The sequence below is a fragment of the Candida albicans genome, chromosome R (genome assembly GCF_000182965.3).
Source record: "Candida albicans SC5314 chromosome R, complete sequence".
NCBI classification, from domain to species: domain Eukaryota; kingdom Fungi; phylum Ascomycota; class Pichiomycetes; order Serinales; family Debaryomycetaceae; genus Candida; species Candida albicans.
The window spans coordinates 1,013,274-1,032,013 of record NC_032096.1 but is presented as its reverse complement, the minus strand read 5'-3'; the positions used below and the strand labels follow the sequence as shown (position 1 = coordinate 1,032,013).

At 31.6% G+C, this 18,740-nt stretch overlaps 8 protein-coding genes and 2 non-coding genes across 10 annotated transcripts; 6 read left to right on the top strand and 4 right to left on the bottom strand. All coding sequences in view use genetic code 12, as the record gives it.

The window, feature by feature from the left end:
* Positions 1-452: 452 nt before the first annotated feature.
* ADE6 (phosphoribosylformylglycinamidine synthase) lies at positions 453-4,565 on the top strand (the record flags this gene model as incomplete). Its single annotated transcript, XM_706010.2, has 1 exon — positions 453-4,565. One exon carries the CDS (start codon positions 453-455, stop codon positions 4,563-4,565), a length of 4,113 nt encoding a protein of 1,370 aa, XP_711102.1.
* A 182-nt stretch (positions 4,566-4,747) lies between these two features.
* Positions 4,748-5,080, bottom strand: CAALFM_CR04730WA (uncharacterized protein; the record flags this gene model as incomplete). The annotated part of the gene is made up of 1 exon (XM_706011.2): positions 4,748-5,080. One exon carries the CDS (start codon positions 5,078-5,080, stop codon positions 4,748-4,750), a length of 333 nt encoding a protein of 110 aa, XP_711103.2.
* A 1,360-nt stretch (positions 5,081-6,440) lies between these two features.
* On the top strand, positions 6,441-10,604 carry CAALFM_CR04720CA (chromatin-remodeling ATPase; the record flags this gene model as incomplete). Its single annotated transcript, XM_705162.2, has 1 exon — positions 6,441-10,604. One exon carries the CDS (start codon positions 6,441-6,443, stop codon positions 10,602-10,604), a length of 4,164 nt encoding a protein of 1,387 aa, XP_710254.2.
* Positions 10,605-10,703: 99 nt separating this feature from the next.
* Positions 10,704-11,108, bottom strand: CAALFM_CR04710WA (putative peptidylprolyl isomerase; the record flags this gene model as incomplete). The annotated part of the gene is made up of 1 exon (XM_705163.2): positions 10,704-11,108. One exon carries the CDS (start codon positions 11,106-11,108, stop codon positions 10,704-10,706), a length of 405 nt encoding a protein of 134 aa, XP_710255.2.
* A 591-nt stretch (positions 11,109-11,699) lies between these two features.
* tS(GCU)1 lies at positions 11,700-11,814 on the top strand. Its single transcript has 2 exons — positions 11,700-11,736; positions 11,770-11,814. It is a non-coding gene; the product is annotated as a tRNA-Ser (tRNA).
* Positions 11,815-11,907: 93 nt separating this feature from the next.
* tS(GCU)2 lies at positions 11,908-12,023 on the top strand. Its single transcript has 2 exons — positions 11,908-11,944; positions 11,979-12,023. It is a non-coding gene; the product is annotated as a tRNA-Ser (tRNA).
* A 632-nt stretch (positions 12,024-12,655) lies between these two features.
* On the top strand, positions 12,656-12,958 carry CAALFM_CR04680CA (uncharacterized protein; the record flags this gene model as incomplete). Its single annotated transcript, XM_705164.1, has 1 exon — positions 12,656-12,958. One exon carries the CDS (start codon positions 12,656-12,658, stop codon positions 12,956-12,958), a length of 303 nt encoding a protein of 100 aa, XP_710256.1.
* Positions 12,959-13,986: 1,028 nt separating this feature from the next.
* Positions 13,987-15,629, top strand: UGP1 (UTP glucose-1-phosphate uridylyltransferase; the record flags this gene model as incomplete). The annotated part of the gene is made up of 2 exons (XM_019475539.1): positions 13,987-14,031; positions 14,172-15,629. 2 exons carry the CDS (start codon positions 13,987-13,989, stop codon positions 15,627-15,629), a joined length of 1,503 nt encoding a protein of 500 aa, XP_019331084.1.
* Positions 15,630-15,804: 175 nt separating this feature from the next.
* CAALFM_CR04650WA (uncharacterized protein) lies at positions 15,805-16,092 on the bottom strand (the record flags this gene model as incomplete). The annotated part of the gene is made up of 1 exon (XM_019475538.1): positions 15,805-16,092. The coding sequence occupies one exon, from the start codon at positions 16,090-16,092 to the stop codon at positions 15,805-15,807; it is 288 nt and encodes a 95-aa protein (XP_019331083.1).
* Positions 16,093-16,342: 250 nt separating this feature from the next.
* Positions 16,343-17,869, bottom strand: DIT1 (Dit1p; the record flags this gene model as incomplete). Its single annotated transcript, XM_705169.2, has 1 exon — positions 16,343-17,869. The coding sequence occupies one exon, from the start codon at positions 17,867-17,869 to the stop codon at positions 16,343-16,345; it is 1,527 nt and encodes a 508-aa protein (XP_710261.1).
* Between the last annotated feature and the right edge of the window lie 871 nt (positions 17,870-18,740).

The following is an 18,740-nucleotide window of genomic DNA, read 5'->3' as shown; positions in this document are numbered from 1 at the left end:
TGGCTTGCTTATGTAGTAGTAGTAGTAGTAGTGGATTTTAGATTTAATTTGATGAGATGATGTGGAGCACGTGACCAATAAAAAATTTTAGTTTGTAGGACGGAAAGAGAGATGAGATTGAAAAATGAGAAAGAAGTCAAAAAAAAAAAAAAGAACAAGGAGTAGTAGTAGAGAAGTTAGATTAATGTTACAATATTATTATTATTAACTATTAACTATTAACTATTAGCTATTGTAATGCGGGAAGAAGTTATCGCAATATATAAACAACCAATATTTTTCCTCTTCTTTATTAACCTYCAAAAAAAAACTTTCACCTAAATTAGCTTCCTCCTTTCTTCTTCTTTCTCTCTTTCTTTCTTGTAGATCTTCTCTAACAACAACAACAACAGCAATAACGGCAATTTCCTTGTCTTTTAATTTAACTTTTACTTTTACTTTTTTTTTTGTCAATGAGTAAATTTCTTATTTTGTCAGGGCCAAAAGCTTTATCTGATTTTAGAATCAATAATTTGATTCAAGAAATTGAAAAAAAAATTGGTCAATCAGATATAATTGATAAAGTTGTTGGTTCATTTACTCATTATATTTCATTACAACAAGAGCAAGGTGATTTAACTGATAAACAATTGGAATTATTAAAAATTTTATTAACTTATGATAACCCTCTTGAAACTGATAATGATGAAAATTCATCTTTAAATAAAATTTTAATTAAAAATTCTACTGTTATTGATGGTGAATCTATTGAATTACCCCCAAATACTTATTTGATCCAAATATTACCAAGACCAGGAACAATTTCTCCTTGGTCTTCTAAAGCTACTGATATTGCTCAAATTTGTGGATTAAAAGATCAAATTGAAAGAATTGAACGAGGATTATCATTATTAATTAAAACTAAAAATGGATTCAAATTAGATCAAAACAACAATAACAATAATAATGATAGTGGTTCTAATTCTAATTCTATTCCTATTGAAACTCTTTTAACTTCAGTTTTCGATAGAATGACGCAACTGATCTATTTTGGTAATAATGTTCCTCAATATAATGATTTATTTGCTCATCATTCACCAAAACCTTTAGTCACAATTGATATTATTTCCGATCTGGAAAATTTAATTAAAGCTAATAAAGAATTAGGTTTAGCTTTAGATCAAGGTGAAATTGATTATTTAATTAATGCATTTAAAGAAATCATTGGTCGTAATCCAACTGATGTTGAATTGTTTATGTTTGCTCAAGTTAATTCTGAACATTGTCGTCATAAAATTTTTAATGCTGATTGGACTATTGATGGCACCACTAAAGAATTATCATTATTTAAAATGATTAAAAATACTCATGAAAAAACTCCTCAATATACTATTTCGGCTTATTCTGATAATGCGGCAGTTTTCGAAGGTCATGAAGGTTATGTTTGGACTCCAGATTTTAAGACAAAACAATGGAAATCTATTAAAGAAAAAGTTCAAACTTTAGTTAAAGTAGAAACTCATAATCATCCAACCGCAGTATCGCCATTTGCTGGTGCTGCCACTGGTTCAGGTGGAGAAATTAGAGATGAAGGTGCTGTTGGTAGAGGTTCTAAATCTAAAGCAGGATTATCGGGATTTTCTGTTGCTGATTTAAATATTCCAACTTTGCCTCAACCTTGGGAAAGAAATGTTGGTAAACCAAATCATATTGCTTCATCATTAGATATTATGTTAGAAGCCCCCATTGGATCCGCTGCTTTTAATAATGAATTTGGTAGACCGGCCATTAATGGTTATTTTAGAACTTTAACTACTGAAGTGGAAAATTCTCATGGTGAAACAGAAATTAGAGGTTTCCATAAACCAATTATGTTGGCTGGTGGTATGGGAGCAATTAGACCTGATTTAGCTCTTAAAGATACTAAAATCACCCCGGGGGCAAAATTAATTGTTCTTGGTGGTCAATCAATGTTGATTGGTTTAGGTGGTGGTGCTGCTTCATCAATTTCTTCGGGTGAAGGTTCGGCTGATTTAGATTTTGCTTCTGTTCAAAGAGGTAATCCAGAAATTCAAAGAAGAGCTCAAGAAGTTATTAATGCTTGTGTATCATTGGGTAAATTGGGTAATCCAATTCAATCGATTCATGATGTTGGTGCTGGTGGATTATCTAATGCCTTGCCGGAATTAGTTCATGATAATGATTTGGGGGCTAAATTTGAATTAAGATCTATATTATCGTTAGAACCAGGTATGTCACCAATGGAAATTTGGTGTAATGAATCCCAAGAAAGATATGTTTTAGGAGTAGCACCAGAAAATTTGGATTTATTTGCTAAGATTTGTCAACGTGAAAGAGCTCCATTTGCAGTTGTTGGAGTTGCTACTGAAGAACAACGTTTAGTTTTAACTGATTCTTTATTAAATTCAACTCCAATTGATTTAGAAATGTCTGTATTATTTGGTAAGCCACCAAAAATGTCTCGTACCGCAATTACTTCAAATTTAAATTTGACTCCATTTGAAACCACTAACAACAACCTAGATGTTAGTGAATCTATTGATAGAGTATTACAATTACCTGCAGTTGGATCCAAAAATTTCCTTATTACTATTGGTGATAGATTTATTACTGGATTAGTTGATCGTGATCAAATGGTGGGTCCTTGGCAAGTCCCCGTTGCTGATGTTGGAGTCACTGCTACTTCTCTTGGTGATACTATTTTATCCACTGGTGAAGCTATGGCTATGGGTGAAAAACCAACATTAGCATTAATTTCTGCTAGTGCATCGGCCAAAATGTGTGTTGCCGAATCGTTATTAAATATTTTTGCAGCTGATATCCCTTCATTAGATCATGTTAAATTATCAGCTAATTGGATGTCAGCAGCATCCCATGAAGGTGAAGGAGCTAAATTATATGAAGCAGTTCAAGCCATTGGTATGGATTTATGTCCAGATTTGGGTATTTCTATCCCTGTGGGTAAAGATTCCATGTCGATGAAAATGAAATGGGATGATAAAGAAGTTACTGCTCCTTTAGCTTTAACTATTACTTCATTTGCCCCAGTTGATAATACTTCTAATACTTGGACCCCTCAATTACAAAATTTGGATGAACAACAACAAGAAGAAACTGTATTAGTTTTAGTTGATTTGGCTGCATCTAATGAAGCCGGAAAGTCTTTAGGTGGGTCAGCTTTAGCTCAAGTTTATAAACAAGTTGGGGATTCTGCACCAACAGTTCATTCTCATAAGATTTTGAAATCATTTTTAGAAACTCTTATTGTTTTACATAAACAATTTGATATATTAGCATATCATGATAGATCAGAAGGTGGGTTAATTACTACTGTTTTAGAAATGGCATTTGCTGGAAGATGTGGATTAGATTTAAATATTAATGGTAAACAAGATGTTTTCACAGAATTATTTAATGAAGAATTAGGAGCAGTTTTCCAAATTAAATTTAAAGATTATACCAAATTCCAACAAATTTTCTTGGATAATGGAATTGATGAAAATTTCATCCAAATTATTGGTAAACCTAAATTTGATTCTAAACAATTAATCGATATTTCTTTTAATGGTACACCAATATATTCATCTACTCGTGGTCATTTACAACAATTATGGTCTAATACATCTTATCATATTCAAAAATTAAGAGATAATCCAATTACTTCTACACAAGAATATGATGCCATTAAAGATGATAATGATCCAGGTATTTCATATCAATTGACATATCAACCAAATGAATTCAAAAAATATTCTCTGCAACAACCTAAAGTTGCTATTTTAAGAGAACAAGGGGTCAATTCTCAACAAGAAATGGCTTGGTGTTTCCAACAAGCTGGATTTGATGTTTATGACGTTACCATGTCGGATATTTTAGAAGGTAGAACCACATTAGATGATTTTGTCGGAATTGCTGCATGTGGAGGATTTTCTTATGGTGATGTTTTAGGTGCTGGTGCCGGATGGGCTAAATCAGTTTTATTCCATGATAAAGCTCGTCAAGAATTTAAAAAATTTTTCCAAGATAGAAATGATACATTTGCCTTTGGTGCATGTAATGGATGTCAATTTTTAAGTAGAATAGCTGAATTAATCCCTGGTACTGAAAATTGGCCAACTTTTGAAAAAAATTTATCAGAACAATATGAAGCTAGATTTGTTATGGTTGAAATTGAATCATCCCCACAGAAAAATAATTCAATTTTTTTGAAAAATATGAAAGGTTCTAAATTACCAATTGCTGTAGCTCATGGTGAAGGTAGAGCTCAATTTAAAGCTTTACAAGAACAAAAAGATTTCCAATTGGATGTGATTCATTATGTTGATAATTATGGTAAAATTACGGAAAATTATCCTTTTAATCCAAATGGTTCACCAAATGGTATTGCTGGTATTACTAATTCTAATGGTAGAGTATTAGCCATGATGCCTCATCCAGAAAGAGTTTGTAGAAAGGAATCAAATTCTTGGTATCCAATTGAACAAGGTAAAGAATGGGGTCAATATGGTCCATGGATTGAATTATTCAAATCTGCTAGAGAATGGGTTGGTGATAATAGGAATTAGGAGAGTATAAATATTCAAAATGTGTTGACAAAAAATCCCTTTATCTATAGAATGTTGTTGTTGTTGTTATTATTATTATTATTAATTATTATGTTTTAAATGTTAGAAATTCAAAATAAAAATAAACGTGTACATTATTGTTTAATATTATTATTATATAAATCCTTTCAAATATTCAATTATTAGTTGAATAATGGATAAAATTCATTATATTTTTTAGCATAATAAGCAGTTGAAGCACCACCCAATACTAATAGAACAAGTGGGATTGGTTTGGCAAAACCCGTTGGAATAGATCTGGCTAATCCAGCAATTAATAATACTGTACTTGTACTTAAAGCTAATTCTAATCCATAATCAGCATTTTGTTTCAATAAATAACCAGCACCACCATAAAGAGCAGAAAAAGTAATACCGGCAACTAACGAAGGGAAAGACCCTTTACGGGCATAACCCATGATACCACCAATGGCACATAATCCTGATAATGTAAATGCTGGATGATCTAATCCCATTGTGTTAAATGTCTGTGTGTATATTGATTTAGGAAGGAAAAAGTAGTAGTAGTTGGTATTTGATTTTGACAACCAAGAGTGATAATAATTATTATTGAAAAAAAAAAAGTGAGAAGCAAAAAAAAAATGAATTTGTGTGCTCGGAATTAAAAACAACAAGGAAAAGAATAATCCCCGTGAAAGTCTCATGCCGTTTTTTTCTCTCCTATTGAGTATTTATCACAACCAATAAAGAGAAAACAATTGTGAAGATTTACAATTTACGTGTCATTTGTTAGAATGATGGGCGTTTCTTATTTGTTATTTGTTGTTTGTTATTTATTTATCACCATATGGGTAAAAACAATAGTAAATAGATTTAGTATTTCGACTCCTTGATTACTAATATTTGTAAGATTTGTGGGATTATGGCCTATAGTCTACATGTAAAATTTTGGTGTTATGCAAATATAAGTTACAGACAATACAAAAAGTTTAGCCAGCAGAGAATGTTGGAATTATGATCGTTTCAATTAATCTTTAAATATCATAACCCGATAGAAATTACAGTGTAACCATTTGGTATTTGTCTAATCCAATTTGTATGTAGAAAATTGAACTTGAATTGGACAGAACCAACTAGTTTTTGTTTGTTTAGAATTAATAGAGTGTAATGAATTATTAACTAAAAAGGGTTGAGTTAATAGTAGTAAGGTTTCAAAGGTTGGAGCATTAATCAAGTGGTGGTGAGTGGGTGGGTGGGTGGGTGGTTGATTGATTGATTGGTAGGTTGTAAAAACTAAAGAGAGGATTTATAAGTAAAATGTGTTGTCTGTCTGTGATCTGCATATAAGAAACAAACAAATAGATTAACGTGTAGTTTTAAAGAAGTGAGAAATTTTAAGTTGTTGTTGATTTGTATGTCTCACTGGTTGTCTTTCTTGTCTTCAAATTTAATATGCGTGTAATTTATTAGGAGTACTACACAGTATTACAGTATCAAGTGGAGTTGAATAATGAGTTGAGTGTTTTTTTTCTATTGAAAAAATTGAGAAATTTCTTTTTTAGTGTTTTTTTTTGTTAAGAGAGAAATGTTTTCTCAAAACAATATTGTCCTTGTGGTGGTTGTGGTCTCTCACTCACTCACTCACACTCACCCATTCTCTCTCTCTTTCTCTCTCTTAATGTTAACAAACAACAACTTAGAGAGAACGAAGTGAATTGAAACCCAAAAGTAAAAATTTTCTTACGTTTGTAAAAAAAATATTATCAAATAGCAAAGTCTTAGTTTATTTCCCACCATCTAACTTGGAAAAGTAACTAATAATCAATCTATCTTTCTTAATTTGATTTCTATCATTGATCAATATTAATATCAATAATGAACATCTCTTCTATGTTATCATCAGATAATAATGTGTCGTTGAAAGAGTCGATGACAACGGCAACTGATCAACAGCAACAACAGCAGGCGGAACTGGTGGATCATGCATCAATCAATGGAAATGGACAAACATCAGTGCTGGCAGTGAATAATGTTCAAGAGAACCATCTATCAGAATTTCATTCACTGAACCAACAACATTCCAGTATACCTCCTGTTGGAACTACTGTGGAACACGCCACCACAACCACCACAACCGCAACTAACCATCAACCAGTTAATCTGTCACCTTTGAAACATTCTGTTGATGAAAATTCCAATCCTACTACCATATCCTCATTGAAAAAAGACACAAACTCTATTATTGCTAGTATACTACCAGAAAGTTATCAATTTGATAATTCATATACACCTACAATAGATCAAAAATACAAATCAGTATTTGAATCCAATATAAATGTCATTAATCAATTAGATCAATACCAACAAATGGGTCATCATTTGAAATTAATGAAATTTGATGAAGTTAAATTGAACAATTATCTTATTAATACTGGTCAATTTGCTTCAAATTATATTGATAGAGTTGTTGCTGAAGATATATCTTCAAGAAATAATAAAATTAGTGAAACTAATAAAAATAAAGAGTTAATTGCTATTGATTATTCGAAACCATTACATCATAATAGTACTAGAGGTAAAGAATTTAAATGGGGTTCAACAAGGAAAATTCATAAAGTTGAACACAAATCAAGAAGAAGAAAACCTGCTGCTACAACCAGTACTACAGATGATTCAAATAAAGCTGTTGCTGCTGCTGCAAATGGTACAAAAGATCATAGTGCTACAGCAGGAACCACTGCCTCTGCCAATGGTTCTGATACACCTGATCGCCGTCATCAACGTCAATCTTCAAAACCTTCAACTCCTATTTTGATAAAACCAAAGACTGAACCTGGTAAAGGACTGCCTGAAATACAACCAAGAAGAAGTAGTCGTCCTAAAGTGAAAAGAAAGGCATTTGAAGATGAATTAGAAACTGCTGACAAGCAATCATCTACTCAACAAGTAAAGAAATCACAAGAATCGACTGGTAGAGATCATAAACGTGTCAAGATTGAGAATAAACAGGAAGAACAGCAACAGCATCAACAGCAGCAGCAAGCAGATGAAGAAGACGAAGCTGAAGCAGAAGCAGAAGCAGAACAAAAGCCTAAATCTGGTGCATTATCAGAAGCTGCTGCTGCAGGTATGACTGCTAAAGAATTTAAAGCCTTTATGAGACAATATGATAATACATATATTGCCATTTGGAAAGATTTGTCGAGAAAAGATGGACCGAAAGGAAGTAGGCTGATGCAACAAGCTACTCAAGGTAGACTTATTAATCTTAGAAAGACGGCATTATTGGCTGCTAGAGAAGCTAAAAGATGGCAATTGAAAAATACCAAGAATCAAAAAGATCTTACTACTAAAGCCAGAAGAGCCATGAGAGAAATGTTTAATTTCTGGAAACGAAATGAAAGACTCGAACGTGATTTGAAGAAGAAACATGAAAAGGAATTATTAGATAAAGCCAAAAAAGAGGAAGAAGAAAGAGAAGCCAAAAGACAACTGAGAAAATTAAATTTCTTAATTACTCAAACCGAATTATATTCACATTTCATTGGTAAAAAAATTAAAACTGATGAACTTGAAGGTACTAATGCTGATGATAATTTGAAATCAAACACCAAAGAACATTTGGATAAATATGCTGATGTTGATGGATCTGCCACTCATGATATTAATGCTGTTGATTTTGATAATGATGATGAAGAAGCATTACGCAGAATGGCAGCCCAAAATGCACAAAATGCTCTTATTGAAGTGCAAAATAAGGCTAAACAATTTGATAATAGTGAAGAATCATTCAAAAATCCTGACACCAATGGTGAAGAAATGAATTTCCAGAATCCAACCTTATTAGGAGATATCACTATACCTCAACCAAATATGTTGAAATGTACTTTGAAAGAATATCAATTGAAAGGTTTGAATTGGTTAGCAAACTTGTATGAACAAGGTATCAATGGTATTTTGGCTGATGAGATGGGTTTAGGTAAAACCGTTCAAAGTATATCGGTATTGGCATATTTAGCTGAAACTTATAATATGTGGGGTCCATTTTTGGTGGTGACTCCAGCATCAACATTGCATAATTGGCAACAAGAAATTACGAAATTTGTTCCTGAATTTAAAGTATTACCATATTGGGGGAATGCTAAAGATCGAAAAATTTTACGTAAATTTTGGGATAGGAAAAGTCTTCGATACGATAAGGATTCACCATTCCATGTTTTAGTTACATCTTATCAATTGATTGTTGCTGATATTGCTTATTTCCAAAAAATGAAATGGCAATATATGATTTTAGATGAAGCTCAAGCTATTAAATCATCGTCTTCATCAAGATGGAAATCCCTTTTGAATTTAACTTGTCGTAATAGATTATTATTGACGGGTACTCCAATTCAAAATTCCATGCAAGAATTATGGGCTCTTTTACATTTCATTATGCCGTCAATTTTCGATTCTCATGATGAATTTAGTGATTGGTTTGCTAAAGATATTGAAAGTCATGCACAATCCAATACCAGTTTAGATGAACAACAATTACGAAGATTACATATGATTTTGAAACCATTTATGTTGAGAAGAATCAAGAAGAATGTACAAAGTGAATTAGGTGATAAAGTTGAAATTGATGTTTATTGTGATTTAACAACAAGACAAAAGAAACTTTATCAACAATTGAGATCACAAATTTCTATGCTGGATACTGATTTACTTGAACTTGAATCTAATTCTACTAGTTCTGATAGTTCATTAGCTAATTTAGTGATGCAATTTAGAAAAGTTTGTAATCATCCTGATTTATTTGAACGTGCTGATGTCAATTCACCATTTTCATTTGGGAAATTTGCTGAAACAGGTTCATTTTTAAGAGAAACTAATGAATTGGATGTAAATTATTCAACGGAAAATATTGTCCAATATGATTTACCTCGATTAATTTATGATGAACTATTAACCCCAAATTATAACAAACTGATTCGTGATTCCATTTATTCCAAATTTAGTATTTATAATCCCGAAAATATGAATGCAACGGGTTGGTTACAAGGTATAAATGTTTCTCCTAATGAATTGAAACATTATTCTCAAATGGATATACTTTCAAGAGCTATTGAAATGCAAAATAAACCAACTGAAACTGAAAAACTAGAAAGAATAAATTATCTTTATGAAGGTGATTACATTCCTAAAAATAAAAAATTACTAATCACCGATCATAGTACCAGTACCAATAGCAGTTTTATTTCAAATTCGTTGGTGTTTTCTGATCTTGTTTCTATTAAGGAGAAAGTTGGTGAAGATATGTATTTGAATAAATTAGAACCAGCAGTGACACCCATTGCATCTGCTCCGCCAATCACTGTGAATTGTTCATCAATGAATTTTACCAATAAGATGAATAATACATTATTTGATTCCAATATAAGATCATCATTAATACCATTATCATTATCTACTGAATTAAAATTAATGAAAGATCAAATCCCATTAGAACAATATCCAAAATCAAACATGTTACCCATGCCAATATTTGATTATTCCAATATTCGTATGCCATCAATGGATAGATTTATAGCTGAATCAGGGAAATTAGCCAAATTAGATGAATTATTAATTGATTTGAAACGAGGAGGTCATAGAATTTTAATTTATTTTCAAATGACAAGAATGATGCAAATTTTTGAAGAATATTTAGCTTATAAAAGTTATAAATATATTCGATTAGATGGATCAACAACAATTGAATCAAGAAGAGAAATGGTTCAAGCATGGCAAACCAACCCCGAAATATTTATATTTATGTTATCAACAAGAGCTGGTGGTTTAGGACTTAATTTAACTAGTGCCGATACGGTGATATTTTATGATAGTGATTGGAATCCAACTATTGATAGTCAAGCGATGGATAGAGCTCATAGAATTGGTCAAACTAAACAAGTTAAAGTATTTAGATTGGTTACTAGAAATACTATTGAACAAAAAATTCTTGAACGTGCTAAAGAAAAGGAAGAAATTCAAAAACTTGTCGTTGGTAATATGTAAAAAGAAGAGAATGATAAATGTATACGTTTTTTTTAAATATATATATTGAGAAAGGTATTTTAAAATTAATTTGGTTGTTGTTGTTGTCGTAATTATAACTCATCCTAAATATTTATGAGCTTTTAATTGATTAATTGATATTGATTCAGAATTATTTAAATCAAGATCGGAATCATAATCTGAATCAATTGATGGATCTCTATTAATGATTTTTGGAAACAGGACCTGTTCCTCTAGTTCCTCTTCTTCCTCTTCCTCCAGCTTCAACTCCAGCACTTCTTCTTCTTCTTCTTTTTCTTTTTCTTCTTTCTTTTCTTTATGTTCAATATTTGTATTATCTAATTGTTTAATCTCATTGGTATTATTATCTATATCATTCGATTCTTGTTTATTTAAATCATAAACACTTTTTATCTTAAATTCTTCTTCTTCGAGGTCCTCATCTTCTTCATTATATGCTATGATAATAGATTTCTTTTTCAATTTATTATTATTTGATTCCATTGATGTATATATGTAGGTGTGTGTAGGTGTTTATCTTTATACGGTATTTGAATATTGATAAAATTTGGAATTAAAATTGAAAGTATTGTTTGCTAGTTTGGTTGGGTTGAGTTTTTGTGTGAATTAAAAGGTGCTTTAGTCATTTCTCATTTTTTTGAATCTCATCTCTTTGAATAATTATCTATATGCATATTCATCATCTTAAAAAAAATTTTACTAGCTACCAACTTTTTCTTTTTTTTAATTATCTCTTCTATTGACTTTTTAATGACAGACTATCATATATTTAAAAAGATAAAGAACAAAGCAACTTGGTTGTTGGTACTACTACTACTAGGCTAATTTAAAATCAAGTCACAACCTCACTCATATTATCAAGACCAACTTAACAAACAAGATAACCAAGATAGATCCAACAAACTAATTAACTTGATGTTATTCCATTTTCTAGACTTTCTTATTTTATCATAACTCCTTTCAAATTGTTGATGATTTTCACAAATGTTAGTCTTTAAAACTAAGTTATGCCAAAAATTGATGCAAATTTAAATCTTATCAAAAATGAGCCAAATCAAGCAGTTTTTGTAAAAGGTCATGATGTCCGAGTGGTTAAGGAGTTGCCCTGCTATATTCCCGATTTCAGTCAGGAAAGCAGTTTGTTAGGCAATGGGCTCTGCCTTCGCAGGTTCGAATCCTGTTCATGACGTTATAATTTTTTTTTGTATTATTTTTTGCGACATTTTTATGTATAATTTGTTTGTTGGTAGTAAACTGCAAATAAAATGTCGTCCAGAAATAAGTCATGATGTCCGAGTGGTTAAGGAGTTGCCCTGCTATAGTTCTAATTTCACTTAGAAAAGCAGTTTTGTCAGGCAATGGGCTCTGCCTTCGCAGGTTCGAATCCTGTTCATGACGAATTATTTTTTTTTTGAATATCATTTACTTTTTTGCACAACTACACGGTGAAATTTGTAATTTCATGCCATAATTTGCTCTATATTTTTATTTACTCGGGTTCGTTGTTGTTACTGTTTAATTAAATATTTTTGGAGTTTTTTTTTAGGTAAATTTCTGCAAATATTTCTAGAAAAAAAAAACCAGTAGTCTATCTTTTCTTTGCAACACTTCTACAATTGTTATCTCTTTCATCTCCATGGTGGGGAGGGGGATAAGTATTGAGGACAGGGCTCAAAGAACCAGAAATCTAACTTAACCCTGTTGCAGGCAAACCAAGTCTGTTTATTAATTTATTTAGATGGGATGCAATTATGTGTGCTAGTTTAGACGAGAGATAAATGATGTTGAAGATCGTCGTCATCATCATCATCATCGTCTACTTGAAACCACCACTACTACTACTACTGCTGTTCGTGTTTTCTTGAGCAATGGTTTCTGCTCGTAAAGATTGCAAAAGTGAAGATTAATTCAGATGTTGATGATTTAATGCAATTTGTTTCCATTCCCAAATCACGTTATTTTATTTTTCTAGCAACATAATTCCAAGAGAATGTTAGTATTTTTTACATGCCAATTCAAAAGGTGGTTGGATGTTGCTCGCTTTGGATATATACAAGCTCTTTTATTGGCCAGGTACTGAGATAGACATTGTTAGCGGGTTGGCAGCCTGTCATGATAATTTAACAATGGGAGTCTTCCCTAGACCAGTAACAACAAATCAAAAAAACAAAGCGAACAAAGAAGAAGAAGACGAAGACGAAAAAATAATAGAGCAAACAAATGAACAACAAAAAAAATGGGAAAAGAATTTGTGCATTTTGTCCCTGACACGTAGTCGGATTTTTATTATACCGGACTTTTTTTTGTTTCAACTGGTTGTCTTTCATATATAGTTTTTACCCTCCGACATTTATACCAACTTGATTCAAGCTACTGTTTGAGTTATCGGTTTCATATATATCTTGATCTGTAAATTTTTTTGGGCACATGCTTTCTTTCCTTGGTCCCCCAACAAATATACACCACCGGCTCATAAAAAAATTAGTCATTTTTGTGATATTTTATTTTTAGCCCGCCTTGAAATTCTAGATCCTAATTATAGAAAGTAGGAAAAAAAAATTAACTACTAAGCGCTAATTGTTGCTGGGTTGGGGGATTCGACTAATAATGTTAGGTTAAGCTCTATTACAGGTAACAAAATGTCCAATGAAACATGCTGGACAACACACAAACACGTTGTCTCTCAACATTGCTTAAGAGTATTTGGTATAGATAATCAAATTTTCTTCAATAGAGAAATTAAGAATAGAAGGAAATTGGGGTTAAAGCTTGGTTCTCCTATGGTCGGCCTATCCAGCTTAGTTGTTTTATTGATTTCACGCCACTTATGCCTATACCTTCATGTATGTCTAACATATAGCAATTTCTTTTTAATTTTTCTTTGCATTCCTTTCACCCCTTTTTTTCAAGGAAAACTTTCGGGATATAGACCACTCCGTGCTTCAACTGCAGACCCACCAAAAAAAATTTTTAATTCCTCAATTTTTAGTTCTTAGTTTATGTAATATTTTTAGATTGTAAGAATGTGTGTGTGTATCCAATTGTTTCCATTTTAGTTAAGAGTACACACCACCACCACGCCTACTTACACCACGGAGAATAATAATTAATTGGCGAGAGCAAAGTGGAGTGAGAGAGAAAAAAAAACTTCAAATTCAAATTTAAAAATAAGTTCTTGAAATTAAAACACAACACAACTCAACTTCGACATATAAGATCAAAACTTTCACGAAATTGAGGAATCTTTTTCAATTTGTAAATTTTTTTTAGCCCAATTAAATTTTTTTTACTTCCTTTCTCTTTCTTTCTTTAGAGCTTAGTTTTATCTTTCAAAACACTGCATTATTTCAATTGATTCAAAATGGCAACTACAGGAAAAAGACATGCAAAATCACAATCAACATATGTATGTATTATTATACCGTGAACGCAACACTTTTTGTTATTTTTTTTTTTGGTTCACCCCCTATCTGGGATGAACAATTTGTTGTTGCTATTCCCTAGTGAAAGAATATTTTTTGTTAACTAACACTTGTTTCACTATAGGCATTTGACAACACTGCAACCAATGTTACTGCCTCTCAAATGCGTAATGCATTGAACAACTTGGCTGATACTGTTGAAAACCCAGAACAAACAACCAGATTCGAAAATGAAATGGACAATTTCTTTACTTTGTTCAGAAGATATTTAACTGAAAAGGCATCAGGATCCACTTTGGATTGGGATAAAATCAGATCTCCATCTTCCGATGAAGTTGTTGAATACGGTGACTTGAACAGTGCCAACAACTCTGCTAATTTATCTAAATTGGCAGTTTTGAAATTGAATGGTGGTTTAGGTACTTCCATGGGATGTGTTGGTCCTAAATCAGTCATTGAAGTTAGAGATGGTAACAATTTCTTGGATTTGGCTGTCAGACAAATTGAACACTTGAACAGAAAGTATGATGCCGATGTTCCATTATTGTTAATGAACTCTTTCAACACTGATGCTGACACTGAAAAGATCATTAAGAAATATCAAAGCCACAGAATCAGAGTGAAAACTTTTAACCAATCCAGATTCCCAAGAATTTACAAAGATTCTTTACTTCCAGTTCCAGAATCATTTGATGACTCTCTTGAAGCTTGGTATCCTCCAGGTCATGGTGATTTGTTTGAAGCTTTGGTTCAATCTGGTGAATTGGATGCCTTGTTAGCTCAAGGAAGAGAAATCTTATTTGTTTCTAATGGTGATAATTTGGGTGCCACCGTTGACTCCAAGATTTTGGACCACATGATTGAAACTGGTGCTGAATATATAATGGAATTGACTCCTAAGACCAGAGCTGATGTTAAAGGGGGTACTTTAATCAATTATCAAGGTGAAGTGAGATTATTGGAAATTGCTCAAGTTCCAAAAGAACACGTTGAAGAATTCAAGAGTATTAAAAAATTCAAATACTTTAACACTAATAACTTGTGGATCAACTTGAGAGCCATCAAGAAATTAGTCGAAGCTAATGCCATTGAAGTGGAAATCATTCCAAACCAAAAGACTATTTCTCATGGCAAATCAGATATCAATGTGTTGCAATTGGAAACTGCCGTTGGTGCAGCCATCAGACACTTTAAAGGTGCCCACGGGGTTGTTGTTCCAAGATCAAGATTCTTACCAGTTAAAACCTGTTCTGATTTGTTACTAGTCAAATCCGATTTATTCTACTTAGAACACGGTGCTTTGGTATTAGATCCAACTAGAGATGGGTTCTCTAACCCATTGATTAAATTGGGTTCTCATTTCAAGAAAGTCAGTGGATTCCAATCTAGAATTCCTTACATTCCAAAGATTTTGGAATTGGATCATTTGACCATTACAGGTAATGTTACAATTGGTAAAGGCGTTCAATTGAAAGGAACAGTGATTATTGTTTGTAATGATGGTGACAAAATTGATATTCCAAATGGTGCTATCTTAGAAAATGTTGTGGTTACTGGTAACTTGACTATATTGGAACATTAAGAGAAAAGCTAATATTTCCCAAAGAATTGATAATCAAAAATCAAAGTACCTATTTAATTGTGAATATAAGAGAAAAAACAAAATAAGTAATTAAATTATTAAATTTTCAATTTATATTATATTATATTATATTAAATATTTTTATTGTAAAAGAAAATTGTACACACACACAGTATTAAAGTAATTCTTTGGCTTCAGTAACGTCTTCATCACCTTTATAAGAGTCTAAAAATTCTTTTAAAGCTTGTCTATATTCAGCTACTTTTTTGGTGACTTCTGGTACCATTCTCTGGGATTCTTCTAAAACTTGAATTTGTTTCTTTAACTCATATTCGTCAGCATTATTTGCCTTCATTTGATTAATATGTTGTTCTTGTTCAGCAACTTCTTGTTTACTCAATTTTTCTTCTTTAATTAATCTTTTCAAAGCATTAACTTTGATTTGTAATGGTGAAGGTCCCATAATAGATAATTATTGTAGAGTTGATCTGATATAAGAGGAGTTTACCTAAATCACCAATTTTTTTTTTTCAAGTCTGTTTTTTTTTTTCATTCGTGTTTACATAAACGTTTGATTCCAACACTCGTCACACTAAACACACGCGCACATTTCTTTCTTTCTACATCCCCTTTATCGTCAGTGATTTAAAACTTTACAACCACACAAAGAAAAATATCTCAAGTTGATTAATTGGTTTTTTTTATTATTTATACTATTGATTACTAAAGAAAATATAATGAAGGTTATTAGGATCCCACCCACCACTACCATTACCCTTACGTATTTCTTCCTCAACTTTATTTGATTTGATAATGAAATAAATATCGCAATTATCAATTTTAACAACTGAATTATGCCATGGGGTTGGTATATGTAACAAATCCGTATTTCTAGGTTCTTTATGGTCTTGGATGGTATTAATAGGACGACATTGATTATCACCAGTTTTAGATAACAAAGAAATACCAAATTTAGGACCTGAATTACAATGAGCATGAATTGAAAATCTTAAATGAAATGGGAACATTAATTCAACCAAATTAGAATAGGCATCATTTCGCTTAATCATTTCAAAAGCAATTTTGGCAACAATTTTTTTAAATTTTTTCCTTGTCAAATGAGATGTTGTCGGATGAAGGGCCAAATCCTCCGTCATAAATTTGGAAAACCCTCTAAATAAAGATAATCTGGGATGTCCCGTTGTTGTTATATCTTGTCTTAATTTTCCACAATCAGTATCACAGGAAGAAACCAATATCTTTCTACAAAATTCAGATTGTTCATCAATTTCAGTGTGAAGATGATGTCCCAAAGTAACATTCTCAACCCAACCAACATCAAAACCAGAGTTTCCAAAACACTTGAAAATTTCTGGCAAAGAACAAAAACGTATAGGGTTAGAATCTTTTGGTTTCAAATTCTGATACAAATTTTGCAACCCCTGGAAATATCGATTAACCTTAGAATCATCAACTCCAATACAATCACTAAACACATGACCGTCACTAACAATCCAAATAATAATACCAGGAGGATATATTTTTGCAATTGAATCAGCAAATTGAATTAATCGAGAAAGTGCCAACTCTTCTCCTTTATCTGGCATATCTCCAGCAACTTTTTCAATATTAGATGATTTACATGGGAACGCTGGTAATACAGCTTCTAGTGGTTGCCAACGTGAAGTGAAAAAATCAATACTTTTACTGAAAAATGCTTCCCCCACTGATTCCCATTGATCATTTTCAACAGTGTGTTTCAACTCACTAGCAAAAGTATTTGCAACCATTTTTGTATACACATCATAATCATTAATATTTTGATGCTTTTGAAAATAAACTCTAGCCAGAGTAGCCAACAAATTAATAAACCAATAATCAAAATCACTAACATCAAACTGAATAGTAATCAATCCTTGCCAAATTTCTGGTTCAGCCTGCTTTTCCCAAAAATAGCTTTCATCATCAATTTTCAATTGAGTCAAACCATTTTGGAAATATCTCCGATTTAGTTCATTTTTGGAAATTACATTGAAAATATTGCCAACTTCAAAATTATTATAACAGCGATAACTTAAAAATTCAGAATTGTTTCTGGTATATATCAAACGAATACATTCATAAATTGTTTTGGGATCTTGTTTCACTATTTGTTGTTTCTTTTGTTCAAATGAATCTGTATCAACAGTGGTATTACTGCTTGTATTTGAATTCAACGATAAACTCGAAGACGATTTCATAGTTTCGATAAAGAAAACAAGAAAAAAAAATTAAAACCAATGGCCCTATAGGTGTACCTAGTCACTTTCTTTAGAAAAAAAAAAAACAAAACGAATAAGGGTAAGAGATTTCGATAATCTAGGCTTGGCCTTTTTATATAACTAATCGGAATTTTTTTTAAGAGAATCGGTTATACCAGAATCACAATTGAAGAGGGAGCTCCCATTTTCGTTTTGTCAAGGGATTTCTTTTTCTTTCCCTTTCCCTATTCAATCCAAAAACAAAGTATCTACAGTAAACGCATTGCTATGCCATTATGATTGTACTTGCAAAATCTAACTTTTTATCTTCCCCAAAGCATTGTTATTCATTTATTTAAAAGAAAAAGACTATTCGGAAAGTAAAAACTTATGATACAAGTTTGAATGTGCTTTGATGTACCTGTGATAGTTTGTTACCAATATGCACGAATTTATATTTGCAACTCCTTTTTTTTGGGGAAGTTGCAGCCAATCTTACAAGAAAAAAACAAAAAACAAATCAATCTAAAATTTGAAAACTAAAAATAGACAATGAAAGTTCCAAGACCCCCAATCCTGTTATTTTAAAGAATCAAACAAATAATACTAGCCTTGCTCTTTCCCCTTGAACAAATTGACAAATTAAATTGGTTTCTTTATTTTAAAAACAGGCAATATTGAAACAGATCATTTCATTATCGTTTTTTTTTTTGAAATTTTTTGGTTGTTTGTTTGTTTKTGCCATAGCCAAAATTTAAATTGAAAGTCTCAATGTTTCAACTATTGAAATATATCTTTATTGGAGGATTCACCTATTTACTTTATTTAATTTTGGAGATAGTTTTCCCACCATTCAATTTCCCTAGAAATA